At 39.6% G+C, this 21,246-nt stretch overlaps 1 protein-coding gene across 4 annotated transcripts in view; it reads left to right on the top strand.

Moving 5' to 3' along the window:
• Nucleotides 1–21,246, top strand: part of PIP5K1B (phosphatidylinositol-4-phosphate 5-kinase type 1 beta) — a 324,986-nt gene that overhangs the window by 231,816 nt on the left and 71,924 nt on the right. For all 4 annotated transcript variants that reach the window (XM_032635392.1, XM_032635395.1, XM_032635393.1 and 1 more), the window contains exons 12-13: nucleotides 3,301–3,456; nucleotides 16,538–16,682. In XM_032635392.1, coding sequence (XP_032491283.1) covers nucleotides 3,301–3,456; nucleotides 16,538–16,682 — 301 coding nt within the window. The remainder of the gene's footprint in view (nucleotides 1–3,300; nucleotides 3,457–16,537; nucleotides 16,683–21,246) is intronic.

Here is a 21,246-nt window from a genome sequence, read left to right as displayed (position 1 = left end):
TAGCAGGATGTAGAGCTGGAAATGGACACACGATACCTGTCACCGTTATTTAGCCAAAGACAAATCCAAGAGTTTCTGTGGACAAAAGAAAGTAACCAGCAGCCCAAACCATCCTTTGAGATTTTCCAGTCAAAACAATTCCCTGATTAGGTGCTCACCTCCTGGTGGCAGTAACTTTCCAAAGTCTCCACAGCCCAGCCAAGTCCAAACACAACAGCTATAGGCTCTGGAGAAGAATGAGCTTGGCTCTTTGCTTGATGTTTTATATATTCTCCAAAAACCACGCACATTTCCTCCAAGTGATAGAGTTATCAAACCTTACGAAAGGTATAGGTGCACATGATTAGATTTTTACAGAGTTGAAAACACACCCTGATGCCAATGATTGACGTCAAACCTTTTGAAACCGACTGAATCCAATTGCCACAACCCAATCTCTGGTATAAAAAAAAAAAAGTCACAACTTGAGTTCACATTTGTAATCCATGAAATTGTTGTTTGGAAAATAAATGATCTCCCCAAATATGAAAAAAAACAAGTCCCTGAGGTATTCGATTTCTGCAAGATTCAAGTCCTTATCCACTGAATGAGCCTCAGGTAATTCCTTTAAGGAAGATTGACCATTTAAGACAAAAGTAAAGGCTTTCTTTAGGTGCAGTCTGGTCCTGGCAGGGGTTTGTTTTGGGGTCTTCTCTGCTGTTCATTGTATGTGATGCTGATAATGAGCAAAGAGCTATTTCTTTGGGGGGATCTTGGCCTTTGGTCCATGATAAGCCACAACAAGTACAGACAGTTGTCTGAGCATCTTCCCCTCATTCACTCTTCCATGATGCTGCCAACATTCTTCTGATCCTGGTTGCTTCTCAGTTTAGAGAATTAGCACTGACCTAAGAACTACGCAGTTCTCAAACCTTTTGGTCTCAGCGCCACTTTACACTCTTAAAAATGACTGAGGACCCCAAAGAGCTTTTATTTATGTGGATTATAGCTGTCTGTATTTAACCTATTAGAATTTTAAATTGAGGAAAATTTTAAATATTCTTACAAGGTAACAATAAAAAAAATTGCATGTTAACATACGTCAATATTAGCAAAAAAGTAAAAAATTTCTAACAAAGTAGTTATGAAAAATAATTATGTTTTCCAAAACAAATAATTGCTTGGGAAAAGTGGCATTATTTTGTATTTTTTCAGATCCCTAATTCTGGCTTAATAGAAGACATCCAGACTCTCTTGTATGCTTCTGAATTCAGTCTCTGTGGTGATACCACAGCTCATGTAGCATCTAGAAAACTCAGGAAAGAATGGGAGTGAGGAAGATAAATAACTTCTTAATACTGTTAAGAAAATAATTTTAACATCACAGACCTTCGAGGAGAATTTCAGGGATCCCTAGCAGTCCCTGAACCACATTTGAGATCCTCTGAGTTAGAAATTTTAAAACACAGTTGACCCTTGAACATCACAGGGGCATTAGGAGTGCCAAAGCCCAACACAATGGAAAGTTCACATGTAACTTAGAGTCGGCCGTGCACATGTGTGCTTTCTCAGCATCCAAGGATTCAACCAACCCCAGATCATGTGGGACTATAGCATTTGGTATTGAAAAAAATCCATATATGAGTGGGCCCACACAGTTCAAACCTGTGTTGTTCAAGTACTAGATTCAAACCTGTACTAGATTGAAAGGTGAGAGTTGAGAGTTTATGAAAGCTAGCAGATAGAATATTAAAGCCAAAGCCAGCGTATGGATAATTGCTTCACACCTGTAAAGCAAGTGTGACCACTGTTTTGATGAGATGAGGAGTTTAAAAAATGACACATTTGGTCCACTTATTTGCCACTAAAATCCATTTGATCCGTTTTTAAACATTCCAAGTCTCCTCCCCTCAAAGAAAAACAAACTCTAGTTTTATCTTATTCCTCCCTCACCTTAACCAGAAAATAGGATGCCACAGAGCTAGGAAATGAACCACCAGTTAGGCAACGTCAAACAAAGACACCTGGGATTTCATGGTTTCTAGCTCTGTGACCTTGAGCAGGTCACAGTTTCTCTGCTCTCAGTTTCTGGACCTGTAAAAGAGCCTACCTCCCTCAGATGACCACCTGGATAGTTTGAGATAAGGAATGTGGCTGCTGGCTTCCAAATTCTCAAGGCTTCTAAAATGTTATTGATTACAATTATGTTATTATGCTTATAAGACTGCTCACGGGACACATAAACCTTCCCTTCTCTTTAAGTGGAGAGATTGCCCTCTATTCTTTCCTCATTTGTGTGTCCCAAAGTCCTTCTCCAATTAAGTTTTTGCAAGCTGCTGATGGGATGCCCCTGATGAGCCGTGTAATCTAAGCTCTGAGATTCCCAAGGCTGAACACAATCACTGTAATGCATCTGCTGTCAGGTTATCCCTATGTGCAAACCTCCAAAGGAAGAGAGACACTGCTAACACCAAGTTCAGGGGAAAGCGTAAAGAGGTCTCAACCTCCCTCTCCGTCTCCCCTCCAAGAAAATTCTCCAACAGTGTTGAGCAAGAAGAATGATTGCAGCATGGAGAAAATATACATGGGGATGGTCTGGCTGCAGCTGAAGCAGCTCCCACTGACATATCAGAAGTAAAGTCCCAGCCTTCAGTGAGCGTGATTGATGGTGAAGTACACTTGCCTTGGTTCAGGTTCCCAACACACTTCAGAAGTTATACAATGCCGTCTGGACAAAAATCAGGAGTGAATTATACATCTGGAGTAACCATGACCTAGAAAAGACCCAAAGGCAGGAAATTTCAGTGGAAAGTCACTGAAAGAAAAAAGCAACCAGAAGTAACTTGGTTAAATTGGGTAACATGAGTATTAAAGATTAAACATTGGCATGTTTAGAAATTCCCAGTCCCAAGGTAGTAAAACTGGGGTCATGAGAATTCTCCTTACTTTACCATCTGTGCTTATCGACCCACTCAGCCTCTTCCCAGCCCTAGAAAAACATTGCTTGGAGGAGGAAATATAATTCTTCAGCAGCATTTGAATTTCACCTCAAATAAGACTATATTTCAACATCTGGAGAGATATATCAATCCAAATTTATTCTAAGCTATTCTGATTTAAGTCAAATCATTTTGGACAAATAAAATTGCCAAAACATAATATCATCTCCCTTTCCTCATGTATATAAAACAAAGCATATTGCATCCTACTGAAATAATGACTAAAATCTTAATAAATCATGAGTAAAATTTTAATTTAATAAATAATATATTCATGCGGCTTTACAATAACTGTAATTGTCTCTCCTTTTCCTTCTTCTAGCTTTGAAGGCCTCACCTTCTAAAAAACGGTGCAACTCCATTGCTGCCCTGAAGGCAACCTCACAGGAGATTGTGTCCTCAATTAGCCAGGAATGGAAGGATGAAAAGCGTGATTTGCTGACCGAAGGGCAAAGTTTTAGCAGCCTTGATGAAGAAGGTAAAGACATGGAACTTAGAAAAAGAAGAAAAGAGAAAAGTTCTTGTGATTTTACTTGTATAAGTAATGTAAACTCACAGTAGAAAAATGAGAAAGTACTTTCTCTAGGAAACAAAGTCTCTTAACTAATTTTTAAAATGACATTTACAGTATGACACAGTTAATGTAAAATTTTTATAACACGTAAACAATACTGCATATGGTTTACGGTAAAAAAAATTAAAACAGACTAAAAAATTCAGAAACAAAGATCTACAATCCCACTACCTGAAGGTAACACATCTGAAGGTTTCGGTGTTTTTACTAGTAGACCTTGGTCTGGGCTTGTATATATATATTTTTCAGACATACACACACATTATATACATATACGTACATACGTACACAATGTAACAGTGAATTACCAATTTATTTAGGTCCTCTTTAATGAGTTTAATAAAAGTTTTATAATTTTCTCCTGGCATGTCATATATTCCTACCTTTTGTTAGATTTATTTCTCAAATGGTTATAGAGATAAAGACATATATATGTATTTTCTGTCTTTTCAGGTAATGTATATATATATTTTTTTTTTCTTTTTTAAATGACAAAAATGATTTAATGGAGCGGCTGGGGTTTCTGACAAATACCAACCTAAAAGGCCAAACAAAGAGTCATTCCCAAGAGCATCAACTTTGCAGGTTACCCTTGATTAATTTCATCAACCGCCCATCAGAAATCTGTTGCAAAGGCTCTGATGGCAGATCACCATTTGGGCAGACCTTTGGAAAGAAAGCCTCCCGTTTGCTCTGGCTCAATTTCTGCCTGCATCAGGGAACCACAGAAGTTAAATCTGCACTCAGTAAAAAAGGGCGTGTCTGAATCTCAATGATACTTGAGTGTCTGAGAGAAACTCTGTTCTCTATTTCTGTTTCACAAAGGACCCATAATGCATGAAGCTGACAAAGCAATGATTAAGGCTGAGCTTCCTATAGCCTCAAACAGTGTTGCTTAAATTGGGGATTTGGGGAGGCCACCAAAATCCCGCCCAAGTGTTGACCTTTGGCAGAGTTTCTCTTCAGCACCACCCTCTTCTCTTTTTCCCTGGTGCTGGGGAAGGAATCTTGGGCTTAGAATGATCTGACATACATTTATTGAGTGCCTACTATGTGCCAGGCACAGTTTTAGGATCTTGAAATTTGGCTTCAAATCCAAGATCCACCAGTCCTAGCTATGGACCTAGCTGTGGACCCTTAATATCTGAGCCTCACTTTCCGCATCAGTAACTGGGGCTGATTGTGCTACATTCTTCATGGGGATATTTTGATAATTCACGTGGATAATATACAGCATAGAACCTGGCACAAAGTAGGTGGGCAATAAGTGTTGCATTTAATAGGATCTCTTTCCAATACCCCTGGAAAACTCATCCCACGTTGGCACCTTTCGAGACTATTCAAAGCTGCCCCAGCCAGGTGCTCAATATTCTGAGACAGTCCAACCACTATCAAACTTTTGCATTAAAGAACATTCTGGAAAACGAATACAATACATCGTTACTATTATTTAAAGAATGGCTTAATAGGGCACCTTCCCAGAAGTTTTTAGGTTTAAACTCCACTCATCCTTTTTTTTTTTTTTAACATCTTTATTGGAGTATAATTGCTTTACAATGGTGTGTTAGTTTCTGCTTTATAACAAAGTGAATCAGCTATACATATACATATATCACCATATCTCCTCCCTCTTGCGTATCCCTCCAACCCTCCCTATTCCACCCCTCTAGGTGGTCACAAAGCACGAAGCTGATCTCCCTGTGCTATGCAGCTGCTTCCACTAGCTATCTATTTTACATTTGGTAGTGTATATATGTCCATGCCACTCTCTCACGTTGTCCCAGCTTACCCTTCCCCCACCATGTCCTCAAGCTATTCTCTATGTCTGCATCTTTATTCCTGTCCTGCCCCTAGGTTCTTCAGAACTTTTTTTTTTTTTTTTTTTAGATTCAGTATATATGTGCTAGCATACGGTATTTGTTTTTCTCTTTCTGACTTACTTCACTCTGTATGACAGACTCTAGGTCCATCCACCTCACTAAAAATAACTCAATTTCGTTTCTTTTTATGGCTGAGTAATATTCCATTGTATATATGTGCCACATCTTCTTTATCCATTCATCTGTCGATGGACACTTAGGTTGCTTCCATGTCCTGGCTATTGTAAATAGTGCTGCAGTGAACATTGTGGTACATGACTCTTTTTGAATTATGGTTTTCTCGGAGTATGTGCCCAGTAGTGGGATTGCTGGGTCATATGGTAGTTCTATTTTTAGTTTTCTAAGGAACCTCCATACTGTTCTCCATAGTGGCTGTATCAGTTTACATTCCCACCAACAGTGCAAGAGGGTTCCCTTTTCTCCACATCCTCTCCAGCATTTATTGTTTGAAGACTTTTTGATGATGGCCATTCTGACTGGTGTGAGGTGATACCTCATTATAGTTTTGATTTGCATTTCTTTAATGATTAGTAATGTTGACCATTCTTTCATGTGTTTGTTGGCAATCAGTATATCTTCTTTGGAGAACTGTCTATTTGGGTCTTCTGCCCATATTTTGGATTGGGTTGTTTTTCTTTTGATATTGAGCTGCTTGTATATTTTAGAGATTAATCCTTTGACAGTCGCTTCATCTGCAAATATTTTTTCCCATTCTAAGGGTTGTCTTTTTGTCTTGTTTATGGTTTCCTTTGCTGTGCAAGAGCTTTTCAGTTTCATTAGGTCCCATTTGTTTATTTTTGTTTTTATTTACATTTCTCAAGGAGGTGGGTCAAAAAGGATCTTGCTGTGATTTATGCCATAGAGTGTTCTGCCTATGTTTTCCTCTAAGAGTTTTATAGTGTCTGGCCTTACACTTAGGTCTTGAATCCATTTTGAGTTTATTTTTGTGTATGGTGTTAGGGAGTGTTCTAATTTCATTCTTTTACATGTAGCTGTCCAGTTTTCCCAGCATCGCTTATTAAAGAAGCTGTCTTTTCTCCATTGTATATTCTTGCCTCCTTTATCAAAAATAAGGTGACCATATGTGTGTGGGTTTATCTCTGGGCTTTCTGTCCTGTTTCACAGACTATCATTTAAAAGACAGTACCATACTGTCTTGATTACTGTAGCTTTGTAGTATAGTCGGAAGTCCAGGAGCCTGATTCCTCCAGCTCCGTTTTTCTTTCTCAAGATTGCTTTGGCTGCTCGGGGTCTTTTGTGTTTCCATACAAATTGTGAAATTTTTTGTTCTAGTTCTATGAGAAATGCCATTGATAGTTTGATAGGGATCATATTGAATCTGTAGATTGCTTTGGGTAGTATAGTCATTTTCACAATGTTGATTCTTCCAATCCAAGAACATGGTATACCTCTCCATCTGTTTGTATCATCTTTAATTTCTTTCATCAGTGTTCTGTATTTTTCTGCATACAGGTCTATGGTCTCCTTAGGTAGGTTTATTCCTAGGTATTTTATTCATTTCGTTGCAGTGGTAAATGGGAGTGTTTCCTTAATTTTTCCTTCAGATTTTTCATCATTAGTGTATAGAAATGCAAGAGATTTCTGTGCCTTAATTTTGTATCCTGCTACTTTACCAAATCCATTGATTAGCTCTAGTAGTTTTCCGGTAGCATCTTTAGGATTCTCTATGTATAGTACCATGTTATCTGCAAACAGTGACAGCTTTACTTCTTCTTTTCTGACGTGGATTCCTTTTATTCTTTCTCGTCTCTGATTGCTGTTCCTAAAACTTCCGAAACTATGTTGAATAGTAGTGGTGAGAGAGGACAACCTTGTCTTGTTCCTGATCTTAGTGGAAATGCTTTCAGTTTTTCACCATTGAGTTTTTCACCATTGAGAACAGTGTTAGCTGTGCATTTGTCATATATGGCCTTTATTATATTGAGGTAAGTTCCCTCTGTGCCTACTTTCTGGAGGGTTTTTATCATAAATGGGTGTTGAATTTTGTCGAAAGCTTCCTCTGCATCTATTGAGTTGATCATATGGTGTTTCTCCTTCAGTTTGTTAATATGGTTTATCACATGATTGATTTGCATATATTGAAGAATCCTTGCATTCCTGGGATAAACCCCCCTTGATCATGGTGTATGATCCTTTTAATCTGCTGTTAGATTCTGTTTGCTAGTATTTTGTTGAGGATTTTTGCATCTATGTTCATCAGTGATATTGGCCTGTAGTTTTCTTTCTTTGTGACATCTTTGCCTGATTTTGGTATCAGGGTGATGGTGGCCTCGTAGAATGAGTTTGGGAGTGTTCCTCCCTCTGCTATATTTTGGAAGAGTTTGAGAAGGATAGGTGTTAGCTCTTCTCTAAATGTTTGATAGAATTCACCTATGAAGCCATCTGTTCCTGGGCTTTTGTTTGTTGGAAGATTTTCAATCACAGTCTCAATTGCAGTTATTGGTCTGTTTATATTTTCTATTTTTTCTTGGTTCAGTCTCGGAAGGTTGTGCCTTTCTAAGAAGTTGTCCATTTCTTCCAGGTTGTCTATTTTATTGGCATATAGTTGCTTGTAGTAATCTCTCATGATCCTTTGTATTTCTGCAGTGTCAGTTGTTACTTCTCCTTTTTCATTTCTAATTCTGTTGATTTGAGTCTTCTCCCTTTTTTTCTTGATGAGTCTGGCTAATGGTTTAGCAATTTTGTTTATCTTCTCAAAGAGCCAGCTTTTAGTTTTATTGATCTTTGTTATTGTTTCCTTCTTTTCATTTATTTCTGATCTGATCATTATGATTTCTTTCCTTCTGCTAACTTTGGGGTTTTTTATTCTTCTTTCTCTTATTGCTTTAGATGTAAGGTTAGGTTATTTATTTGAGTTGTTTCTTGTTTCCTGAGGTAGGATTGTATTGCTATAAAGTTCCCTCTTAGAACTGCTTTTGCTGCATCCCATAGGTTTTGGGTCGTCGTGTCTCCATTGTCATTTGTTTCTAGGTATGTTTTGATTTCCTCTTTGATTTCTTCAGTGATCTCTTGGTTATTTAGTAGTATACTGTTTAGCCTCCATGTGTTTGTATTTTTTACAGATTTTTTTCCTGTAATTGCTATCTAGTCTCATAGCATTGTGGTCAGAAAAGATTCTTCATATGATTTCAATTTTATTAAATTTACCAACGCTTGATTTGTGACCCAAGATATGATGTATCCTGGAGAAGTTCCATGAGCACTTGAGAAGAAAGTGTATTCTGTGTAGAGAATGGAGCACACGGGGAGGAGGAAGGGTAAGCTGGGATGAAGTGAGAGAGTGGCATGGACTTACATACACTAACAAATGTAAGATAGATAGCTAGTGGGAAGCAGCTGCATAGCACAGGGAGATCAGCTCGGTGCTTTGTGAGCACAGGGGTGGGATAGGGAGGGTGGGAGGGAGACTCAAGGGGGAGGAGATATGAGGATATATGTATATGTATAGCTGATTCACTTTGTTATAAAGCAGAAACTGACACACCATTGTAAAGCAATTATACTCCAATAAAGATGTTAAAAAGAAAAAAGTAATAGAAAGTGCATTCTGTTGTTTTTGGATAGAATGTCCTACTAATATCAGTTAAGTCCATCTTGTTTAATGTGTCATTTAAAGCTTGTTTTTCCTTATTTATTTTCATTTGGGATGATCTGTCCATTGGTGAAAGTGGGGTGTTAAAGTCCCCTACTGTGATTGTGTTATTGTTGATTTCTGCTTTTATGGCTGTTAGCACTTGCGTTATGTATTGAGGTGCTCCTATGTTGGTTGCATAAATATTTACAATTGTTATATCTTCTTCTTGGATTGATCCCTTGATCATGATGTAGTGGCCTTTTTTGTCTCTTGTAATAGTCTTTATTTTAAAGTCTATATTGTCTGATATGAGAATTGCTACTCCAGCTTCTTTTGATTTCCACTTGCATGGAATATCTTTTTCTGTCCCCTCACTTTCAGTCTGAATGTGTCCCTAGGCCTGAAGTGGGTCTCTTTCATATGTACGGGTCTTGTTTTTGTATCCATTCAGCCAGTCTGTGTCTTGGTTGGAGCATTTAATCCATTTACATTTAAGGTAATTATTGATATGTATGTTACTATTACCATTTTCTGAATTGTTTTGGGTTTGTTATTGTAGGTCTTTTCCTTCTCTTGGTTACCTGCCTAGAGAAGTTCCTGTAGCATTTGTGGTAAAGCTGGTTTGGTAGTGCTGAATTCTCTTAGCTTTTGCTTGTCTGTAAAGGTTTTAATTTCTCCATCGAATCTGAATGAGGTCCTTGCTGGGTAGAGTAATCTTGGTTGTTGGTTTTTCCCTTTCATCACTTTAAATATGTCCTTTCACTCCCTTCTGTCTTGCAGAGTTTCTGCTGAAAGATCAGCTGTTACCTTATGGGGATTCCTTTGTATATTATTTGTTGTTTTTCCCTTGCTGCTTTTAATATTTGTTCTGTGTATTTAATTTTTGAAAGTTTGATTAATATGTGTCTTGGCATGTTTCTTCTTGGATTTATCCTGTATGGGACTCTCTGTGCTACCTGGACTTGTTTAAGTATTTCCTTTCCCATATTAGGGAAGTTTTCAACTATCATCTCTTCAAATATTTTCTCAGTCCCTTTCTTTTTCTCTTCTTCTGGGACCCCTATAATTCGAATGTTGGTGTGTTTAATGTTGTCCCAGAGGTCTCTGAGACTGTCCTCAATTCTTTTTTCTTTATTCTGCTCTTCAGTAGTTATTTCTACTGTTTTATCTTCCAGGTCCCTGAACCATTCTTCTGCCTCAGTTATTCTGCTATTGATCCCTTCCAGAGAATCTTTAATTTCATTTATTGTGTTTTTCATCATTGTTTGTTTGCTCTTTAGTTCTTCTAGACCCTTGTTAAACGTTTCTTGTATTTATTCTATTTCCAAGATTTTGGATCATCTTTACTGTCATTATTCTGAATTCTTTTTCAGGTAGACTGCCTATTTCCTCTTCATTTGTTTGGTCTGGTGGGTTTTTACCTTACTCTTTCATCTGCTGTGTGTTTCTCTGTCTTCTCATTTTGCTTCACTTACTTCGTTTGGGGTGTCCTTTTCACAGGCTGCAGGTTCGTAGTTCCCGTTGTTTTTGGTGTCTGTCCCCAGTGACTAACGTTGGTTCAGTGGGTTGTGTAGGCTTCCTGGTGGAGGGGCTAGTCCTTGTGTTCTGGTGGATGAGGCTGGATCTTGTCTTTCTGGTGGGCAGGACCACGTCCAGTGGTGTGTTTTGGGGTGTCTGTGACCTTATTATGATTTCAGGCATCCTCTCTGCTAATGGGTGGGGTTGTGTTCCTGTCTTGCTAGGTTCGCATAGGGTGTCCATCACTGTAGCTTGCTGGTCAACGAGTGGAGCTGGGTCTTAGCGTTGAGATGGAGATATCTGGGAGAGCTTTCGCTGCTTGATACTCTGTACAGCAGGGAGGTCTCTGGTGGACCAGTGTCCTGAACTTGGCTCTCCCACCTCAGACGCACAGGCCTGATATCCGGCCGGAGCACCAAGACCCTGTCAGCCACACGGCTCAGAAGAAAAGGGAGAAGAAAAGAAAGAAATAAAATTATTAAAATAAAAAATTATTAAAAATTAAACAGTAATAAAAAAAGAAAATAAACAATGAAGGATCAACCAAACCAAAAACAAATCCACCAATGATAACAAGCGCTAAGAAGTATACTAAAAAAAAGAAAAAAGACAGAACCGTAGGACAAATGGTCAAAGCAAAGCTATACAGACAAAATCACCAAAAGAAGCATACACATACACACTCACCAAAAGAGAAAAAGGAAAAAAATATATATATCTATATTAAGAAAAAAAAGGAAGAGAGCAACCAAATCAATTAAAAAAACTATCAATGATAATAAACTCTAAATACTAAACTAAGATAAACATAAAACCAGAAACAAATTAGTTGCAGAAAGCAAACCCCAAGTCTACAGTTGCTCCCAAAGTCCACTGCCTTGATTTGGGGATGATTCATTGTCTATTCAGGTATTCCAGTGATGCAGGGTACATCAAGTTGATTTTGCAGATTTAATCCACTGCTCCTGAAACTGCTGGGGAAATTTCTCTTTCTCTTCCTTCTTCACACAGCTCCTGGGGTTCAGCTTTGGATTTGGGCCCGCCTCTGCGTGTAGGTTGCCTGAGGGCGTCTGTTCTTCACTCAGACAGGGCGGGGTTAAAGGAGCAGCTGATTCGGGGGCTCCGGCTCATTCAGGTCGGCGTGAGGGGTACAGAGGCAGGGCGAGCCTGCGGCGGCAGAGGCCGGCGTGACATTGCAACAGCCTGAGGCGCACCATGTGTTCTCCCGGGGAAGTTGTCCCTGGATCATGGGACCCTGGCAGTGGCGGGCTGCACAGGCTCCCAGTAGGAGAGGTGTGGATAGTGACCTGTACATGCACACAGGCTTCTTGGTGGCTCCAGTATTAGCCTTAGCATGTCATGCCCGTCTCTGGGGTCCACGCTGATAGCTACGGCTCACGCCCGTCTCTGGAGCTCGTTTAGGTGGTACTCTGAATCCCCTCTTCTCGCACACCCCGAAACAATGGTCTCTTGCCTCTTCGGCAGGTCCAGACTTTTTCCCAGACTCCCTCCCGGCTAGCCGTGGCGCACTAACCCCCTGCAGGTTGTGTTCGCGCCGCCAACCCCAGTCCTCTCCCTGCGTTGCGACTGAAGCCCGAGCCTCAGCTCCCAGCCCCGCCCACCCCGGCGGGTGAGCAGACAAGCCTCCCGGGCTGGTGAGTGCTGGTCGGCACTGATCCTCTGTGCGGGAATCTCCCTGCTTTGCCCTCCGCACCCGTGTTGCTGCGCTCTCCTCCGCGGCTCCAAAGCTTCCCCCCTCCGCCACCCGCAGTCTCCACCCGCGAAGGGGCTTCCTAGTGTGTGGAAACCTTTTCTCCTTCACAGTTCCCTCCCACTGGTGCAGGGTCCTGTCCCTATTCTTTGTCTCTGTTTTTCCTTTTTTCTTTAGCCCTACCCAGGTACATGGGGAGTTTCTTGCCTTTTGGGAGGTCTGAGGTCTTCTGCCAGCATTCGGTAGGTGTTCTGCAGGAGTTGTTCCACATGTAGAAGTGTTTCTGATGTATTTGTGGGGAAGAAGGTGATCTCCATGTTTTACTCCTCCACCATCTTGAAGGTCTCTCCCCAGGTAGTATATTTTTAAGGTTTGGTTTTTCTGGCTGTTTGTTGCTACTGCATAGATCTCACATCTTTTTTTCTTCCCTTCTTACTTGCTAACTAGGACTTCTGGTAGAATGATGAATAGAAGTAGTGATTGTGGGCGGCCTTGCCTCATCCTGATTTTAAAGGGAATGCTTCTCATGTTTCACTGCTGAGAAAGAATTTTGCTGTATTTGATGCCCAGAATCAAGTCAAGAAAGTTTCTTTTTATTCCTAGTTTCTAAAGTTTTTATCAGGAATGAGTGTTGCATTTTATCAAATATTTTCCTCTATTGAGTTGATCATTTGGATTTTCTCTTCTAATCCTATAAGAGGAAGTGACATTTTAGATTTTATTATCAGTATATTCTTTTGGGAATGCCAACATCTCCCGAAAATTTCTTTTATTTCCTGTAGAAGATTAGATCTCTTCTGGGCTTTTTCTTTTCCTCAGTCTTCAGAATAGTGTGTTCATCCTTTTCCCTTCTGCAGCACTTTTCCATATCTGCCATGTTGGGTTTCTTTCTCATCTTATAAACCAACTTTGATGCAGATTTGGTGATTTCAGCTGGAGTTACTGAATTGCCCTTGCTCCTCTCTCTGAGTTGATGGCTCCAGTTTCTGACAGGCATCCACCTCTTTCCCTAAACTTCCCTTGCATTGGCATCTCCCTACCACACTGCCTAATTTTCTAGGATACACTTATTTTTAAACTGTGATAGTTAAACTTTCAAATAGTGTGGTCAATATGACTTCTATCAGCTATACCTCAATAAAAATGTATATATTGCTTCTAAAGTTTAAGCCATGAGTCCAGTTGTTAATCTTAGGGTTAAGTATAATAAATACACTACACAGCATCTAGAAAGTCTGGAAACGTAGGAAGCAGTGCACAAATTATGCTTTTTTCAGCTGAGCTATTGGACTCATTGCTTTAGATCTAAAGGTACTTCACCAGAAAAAGTCTCTGAAGGTTGAATAAAAACCTATGGAGCATATTCTTTGAAACTGTTAACGTACTATTTTTAAATGAGTTTATCTTGACAATTCTCTGCATCTACAGTTTGCTGCAAGGTTCGGCCTTTCTATAATGCTCTATACTTGGGGACTTCCCCTTTCGTAATGCACCAAGTCATTACCAACTTTCCCTCCAGTTTTTAATCATTTGTTTTCTATCATTCTCAGTATGTCTGGGTTGTATTAGTCTCCTTTTGCCATGTGACAAATTACCAGAAAGTTAGTTAGCAGCTTATTATAACCTCCATTTATTAGCTCACAGTTCTGCAAGTCAGAAGACTAGCAAGGCTTACCTGCGTTCTCCGACACAGCTTTTCAGGGTCTCAAAAACTGGGATCAAGGTGTCAGCTGGCTGAGTTCTCATCTGGTGTTTCTGGAGAAGAATCCTCCTCCAGGCTCATCCTGTTGTTGGCAGAATTCACTTCCTTGCAGTTGTAGAGCTGAAGTCCCATGTCATTGCTGTCTAACAGCTGTGGGCCAGGCTCAGCCCCTAGAGAGCATCCTCATTTCTTGCCATGCAGCCCCCCTCCATCTTCAGACAGAGAATTTCTTGCAGGTCAATCCCCCTTACACTCGGAATCTCTGCCATCACCATCTCTGACCTCTAGACACAAATTTAAAGGGCTCACGTGACTAGGCCAAGCTCACCTGAATAACCTTCCCTTTGACTAACTCAGAGTTAACTGATTAGTGGCCTTAATTACATCTGCAAGATTCCTTTTGCCACATAAGATAATCACAGGAGTAAAACCTCATCCTTCTCACAGCTTCCACCCACACTCAAAGGGAGATTATACAAGGGTGCAGGTCATTGAGAGTCATCCTAGGATTCTGCCCACCACACTAGTTATTTTAAAAAACTGAAGAGTATGGGCACATAAGGGAACAGTTCTCTACTTCAAAGAACTGCTCCTAAGGGTCAGCCACCCAGTGTCTGGGTGCTGTCTGACCTGGGCCTGAGTCACTGGACAGGTAGTGTGTTTCTGTATTGTGTCACTCAGCGAGCCCCTGGTTTATGAAATCAGGCTGAGAATGCCCAAGACCTGAGTCTGCATTAGCTGTTCTCAGTCTAGCTCTATCTGCCTTATATTTAGTAGTGATTCATTGGAATCTGATGTGAGGTTATTTTTCAGATTCAGTTTTCTATGTTACTGAGAGTTTTCATATTTTTCTCTGTATTTAATGAGAAGGTGGGATCAAGTATATATATATTTTTTGGGGGGGGGATCAAGTATATTGAAGACTGCTAGCCAACTGTCGTATGGAAGCCTTTCTGATTTTTGCATGTTGAGCATGTTGTCACTTGTGTTTTTGTATGATTATCATCTGTTATTCATCATGGCAGTTCTTTATTTTGATCTGAATCGGATGCAGAGCTGCAGCATCTCATACATTTTAATGTGTGTCTGGATTCCTAGTCCGGAGTCCAGGCCTTCTGTGCTTGCCCCCGTCTCCCTCCATGCCTCACCCCACCTCTCCATCTATATCCCTCCAAGTCCAAAATCCAAACCTCACACTCACATGATAGTGCCTATTAGGATCAATTTCCATTCGTTCACTTCCTGACAGTACATAATTTTGAGCCTATTGTGCCTATAAAGGAATACAAGAAACACTGTAAGGTTATATTGTATTTATTATCATCTGTTTTAGTTTAGTTTGGGGAAATGATTAAAAAGAATCCACAGTACAGCGTGGTGACACGAGCTAATAATACTGCATGGCATATTTGAAAGTTGCTAAGAGAGGAGATCTTAAAAATGCTCATCACCAGAGAAAAATGCTGAACTGTGGTGATAGGACGTTAATTCAACTTACTGTGATGATCAGTTCACAATATATACATAAATCTAATCACAAAGTTGTATACCGTAAGACTAATACATTGTTATAGGTCAGCTATAGTTCCATAAAGTTATATAATATCTCCACTGGTGAAAAATAAATCAGCTTGAGCCCAACTATAGAACTTTAAAGACAGGATTTATCCACAGCGTTCTATCTCTGGGAACGTGCATGTCTCTTTTTAAAGGAGCTCTGTTCTTTGTGGCTGGACCTTTAAACAAAATACTATCTCTGACAAGCTAAGCAATCATGAATGTGAATTTGTCCAAAGTTTAGGATAGGATGATTAAAAATGATCCAGAAAAAAAAAAAAAAGATCCAGATTCAACTCTCAAAAAAAAAAAAAATCCACATAGAGAGAGTAGGCTGGGTCACTGCTCAGCCCTGACTGTTCCACTTTCCTGATGAGGGAGGGCTCTTGCATAAGTATTTTCATAGGTACCTACATTTTAAAGAAAAATAAGAGTTTTCTCATTTTTAAAAAGGCAGCCTTGCTGTTAGAATATAATGTCAAGAAGAGCTGTGGATAATATTCAAAGATGTATGTGGGCTCAAACAGTGTTAAGGTATAGCTGGCTGTTAGTCTGTGAAGCATTTTTTTCTTGGCTGTTAACAAGTCTGAGTTCTTAGATCTGCACTGAGAATCACAGATAATGGGCATAGCCTCGGGAGAGGAAAGCAAGTTCACTGTCTGTTTATACATTTGCCAATCATCCTTTTAATCTCTGTCGAATTATCTCCTTAAGCTCCTAGGAGCTTTTTATGTCATCTTTCGAGAAACAGTAAATCACTTTATTAGGTTTTTAAAAGAACATTCATAATGGCATTTCCATAAGCCATTTTGTAAATTAAGGCAATTTCCTTTCTGTTTTACCTGTTTGCAAGAAGCTATTTTACATTTCTGCTGTAGTTCAAAAGAGCACAGTTATTTCATAATTTAATTTGCAGCCTGGTATGTAGAATGAATGCCTTTGACTCATTTAAATTATTATATACACTAAAGCAGCATTTCTTACCGAGATTCATGAGTGTTTGTTTGCTTTTTGTCACCCAGCATTGGGATCCCGGCACAGGCCAGACCTGGTGCCTAGCACTCCATCGCTGTTTGAAGCTGCTTCCTTGGCGACCACAATTTCATCTTCTTCCTTGTACGTCAATGAACATTATCCACACGACAGGACCACGCTTTATTCAAGCAGGTAATACTTAGTGCAATCAAACTACCAGTCGGCTATTACCACACTAACATCACAGCTAGGCAGTATCTCTGAATGAGAACAAGTCATCCCTAACAACCAGGATGGGACCGTCGCCTGCCCTGTAAGAGAAAGAGAGAAAATGCTGGATATTTACTGTGACAGGAGGAAAAACCCTCCTGATTTTTCTGTACAGTTAATCATTATGTCCTGTAGAAACTATGTACTTTGTGGAAGAAGATGAATCTTTCATCATTTTTATTTTAATAATCGTATGATTGGATTTTTTAAGCAAGCACTCCTGGTTAATGTTTACACAGATAGCTACAAAGTATCTGAATATTTTCTTTTGGTATGAGTGACCTTAGTAACTGCTGACAGATAGAATAACAGCCCCCGCAGATTGTGCACAGCCTAATCCCTGGTATCTGTGATGCTGTTACCTTATAGAGCAAAAGGGACTTTTTTTTTTTTTAACATCTTTATTGGAGTATAATTGCTTTGCAATGTTGTGTTAGTTTTTGCTGCATATCAAAGTGAATCAGCTGTACGTATACATATATCCCCATATCCCCTCCCTCTCGTGCCTCCCTCTGTCCCACCCTCTCCATCCCACCCCTCTAGGTGGTCACAAAGCACCTAGCTGATCTCCCTGTGCTATGCGGCTGCTTCCCACTAGCTATCTGTTTTACATTTGGTAGTGTATATATGTCCGTGCCACTCTCTCACTTTGTCCCAGCTTACCCTTCCCCCTCCCCGTGGCCTCAAGTCCATTATCTACATCTGCGTCTTTATTCCTGTCCTGCCCCTGGGTTCTTCAGAACCATATTTTTTTTCTTTTTAGATTCCATATATATGTGTTAGCATACGGTATTTGTTTTTCTCTCTCTGACTTACTTCACTCTGTATGACAGACTCTAGGTCCACCCACCTCACTACAAATAACTCAGTTGCGTTTCTTTTTATGGCTGAGTAATATTCCATTGTATATATGTGCCACATCTTCTTTATCCATTCATCTGTCAATGGACACTTAGGTTGTTTCCATGTCCTGGCTATTGTAAATAGAGCTGCAATGAACATTGTGGTACATGACTCTTTTTGAATTATGGTTTTCTCAGAGTATATGCCCAATAGTGGGATTGCTGGGTCATATGGTAGTTCTGTTTTTAGCTTTTTAAGGTAACTCCATACTGTTCTCCATAGTGGTTGTATCAATTTCCATTCCCACCAACAGTGCAAGAGGGTTCCCTTTTCTCCACACCCTCTCCAGCATTTACTGTTTATAGATTTTCTGATGATGGCCATTCTTACTGGTGTGAGGTGACACCTCATTGTAGTTTTGATTTGCATTTCTCTAATGATTAGTAATGTTGAGCATCCTTTCATGTGTTTGTTGGCAGTCTGTATGTCTTCTTTGGAGAAATGTCTATTTAGGTCTTCCATCCATTTTTGGATTGAGTTGTTTGTTTTTTGATATTGAGCTGCGTGAGCTGCTTGTAAATTTTGGAGATTCATCCTTTGTCAGTTGCTTCATTGGCAAATATTTTGTCCCATTCTGAGGGTTGTCTTTTTGTCTTGTTTATGGTTTCCTTTGCTGTGCAAAATCTTTTAAGTTTCATTAGGTCCCGTTTGTTTATTTTTGTTTTTATTTCCATTTCTCTAGGAAGTGGGTCAAAAAGGTTCTTGCTGTGATTTATGTCACAGTGTGTTCTGCCTATGTTTTCCTCTAATAGTTTTATAGTGTCTGGCCTTACACTTAGGTCTTTAATCCATTTTGAGTTTATTTTTGTGTATGGTGTTAGGGAGTGTTCTAGTTTCATTCTTTTACACGTAGCTGTCCAGTTTTCCCAGTACCACTTATTGAAGAGGCTGTCGCAAAAGGGGCTTTGCCATTATGACTGAGTTAAAGGTCTGGAGATGGGAGGAGTATCCTGAATTATGCAGATAGGCCCAATGTAATCACAGGGTCCTTGTCAGAGGAAGTCAGGAAGATTAGAGTCAGAGAAGGAGATGTGATGGCAGAAGCAGAGGTCAGAGAGAGAAAAGATTTGAAGATGCTACACTGTTGGCTTTGAAGGTGGAGGACGGGGCATGAGTCAAGGAATGCAGGCAGAGTCTAAATGCCAAAACAGGCACGGAAACAGATTCTCCCTTAGAGCACCCACAAAGGAACACAGTTCTTCCAACCCCTTGAATTCTAGGACTCCTAACTGCCAGAGCTATAAAATAATAAATTGGACTTATTTTAAGACAGTAAGCTTATGACAATTTGTCACAGCAGCAATAGGAAACTAATACAGGGACTCTCAAACATTTAAAGTGAATTTGAATATTGGGGAGGGGTACTGAAGTTTCTTAGATAGAAAGTTAATTTGTTATTATTATTTTTTTAACAAAATATTCTCAAACATTGGTTCTCGTAATAGAAAGTACCTCTACAAAGAGGTCACAACGTTGTGGGATTAGCTATTTTTTCTGTGTTTATATATGCACTTTTGTAACTAGCTTCAATTACAGGTCAGGGATAACTATGTATACTTTGTCGAAAATTATCTGTTAAATGTTGAACTGGTTCTTGTCATAATTCAGCTCTCAAGAATCAAGATCAAATTTGTGCAGGTGAAATGTTTTTTATACTGTAAGTCATTTCCCCCTGCACCCTAGCAACTTGGTTCACTTCCAGAAAGAGGACTCAATATGGTAGATTCATTTTTAATGTGTGCATATTTATAAATTCTAGCTTGGTTTTTTGGCAAGTTAAGTTTTGGTAGTTGGAGGTTCTAGAAATTCTCGATTTGTTGCTGTTGCCTTCTCTCTTGGCTAGATACAGGTTAGGTGGTAGCAGGTGAGACAGCCCATCTAGGTCTAGAGAAAAGGAGCAAATGACAAGGTGAATCACAAATCTTGGCTGGGCTTCTGTTTGGATAGCTCTGCTGTAGGACCAGCAAATAAGGCTCCATTGTAAATTATTCAACTCACCTGAACTGTAAAAGTAATTTGGTTAGCTTCCTCAAATTAGAAGAATTTGAAGGGACTTATACCTAAAACAAATGTGTACTTTGAATGTTCAAGTTTGTTATGTAAATTTGTCAAGCAACAGTTTTTGCTATCTGTACGGTACAGCTGAAGGCAGTTGTTTTGCTCTCAAATATAAATAGCAGCTCGAAAGATGGCTGGAAAGTTGCAGGAAATGCTTTGCAAGGTCAAAAACAATTCTCATGTGAAGCTGCGGTGGTTTCTTACCATTTGCTACTATTCTCATTATCAGGGCAGATAGTTGGATATGTATTAAATTATTTACTAGAATTTTCAGCACAAAAATAAAAGGGTTTTGTTTGTTTGTTTTTGGTGGCAGTGGTTTTGACTAAGTATTCGGTCTCTTGGCCAGAGGTATTCAACTCTTGGGTATTCATAAGGTTCCTTCAGGATCTGAATCAGAGTTCCTTCTGACTCCCAATCCTTTCTGGCCAGCTTGGGAGCAAGCTACCTCTGCATGCTCCAGGGCTATGGTATAACTCTTGGTACTTTTATTTATGCTGACAGTGGTTAACATGTGTATTTAGATGGGAAAAGCATCAGTGTTATCTATGATATTTCTGCCCCCCCCCCCCTTTTTTTTGAAGAGAATTGTTTGAAATAAATCTTCTGTGGCATTGTGTCTCCAAATTGCGATTTGATATCTTATATTAAGCTATCCATCCGGGTTCAGTTGCAAAAACAAGAAACCACTCTATCTTAAGCAGAAAGGGATTTGATACAGGGAATTCACAAAGTCTTTAAAAAGGCTTGGGAAGTGGGCTCTGGGCTGAACATCAGAAAACCACGCCAGCTACACACCACTGAGCTGGCCCACCAGCAGCCTTTGTCACAATCAAGTGGGTGTTCTTCCAAAGGAATGCAAGCCAAAGAAAAGCATGTTGTGAACCTAGAATTTTTTTTTCGTAGAGTGCTATACAATTTATTTATTTATTTATTTACTTACTTACTTATTTATTATGTTATCTAGTTTACACATATTAGTGTATATATATGTGAATCCCAATCTCCCAGTTCATCCACCACCACCACCCGCCCTCTTTCCCCCCTTGGTGTCCATACATTTTTTCTCTACATCTGTGTCTCTATTTCTGCCTTGCAAACCAGTTCATCTGTACCATTTCTCTAGATTCCACGTATATGCATTAATGTACGATATTTGTTTTTCTCTTTCTGACTTACTTCACTCTGTATGACAGTCTCTAGGTCCATCTACGTCTCTACAGATGACCCAGTTTCGTTCCTTTTTATGGCTGAGTAATATTCTATTGTATATATGTACCACTTCTTCTTTATCCATTCATCTGTCGATGGGCATTTAGGTTGCTTCCATGACCTGGCTATTGTAAATAGTGCTGCAGTGAACATTGGGGTGCATGTGTCTTTTTGAACTATGGTTTTCTCTGGGAATATGCCCAGTAGTGGGTTTGCTGGGTCATATGGTAATTCTATTTTTAGTTTTTTAAGGACCCTCCATACTGGCTGTATCAATTTACATTCCCACCAACAGTGCAAGAAGGTTCCCTTT

This window comes from Phocoena sinus, chromosome 6, assembly GCF_008692025.1.
Source record: "Phocoena sinus isolate mPhoSin1 chromosome 6, mPhoSin1.pri, whole genome shotgun sequence".
Lineage (NCBI taxonomy): Eukaryota > Metazoa > Chordata > Mammalia > Artiodactyla > Phocoenidae > Phocoena > Phocoena sinus.
Note: the sequence above shows the minus strand (reverse complement) of the source record. Positions and strands in the feature narration are given on the sequence as shown.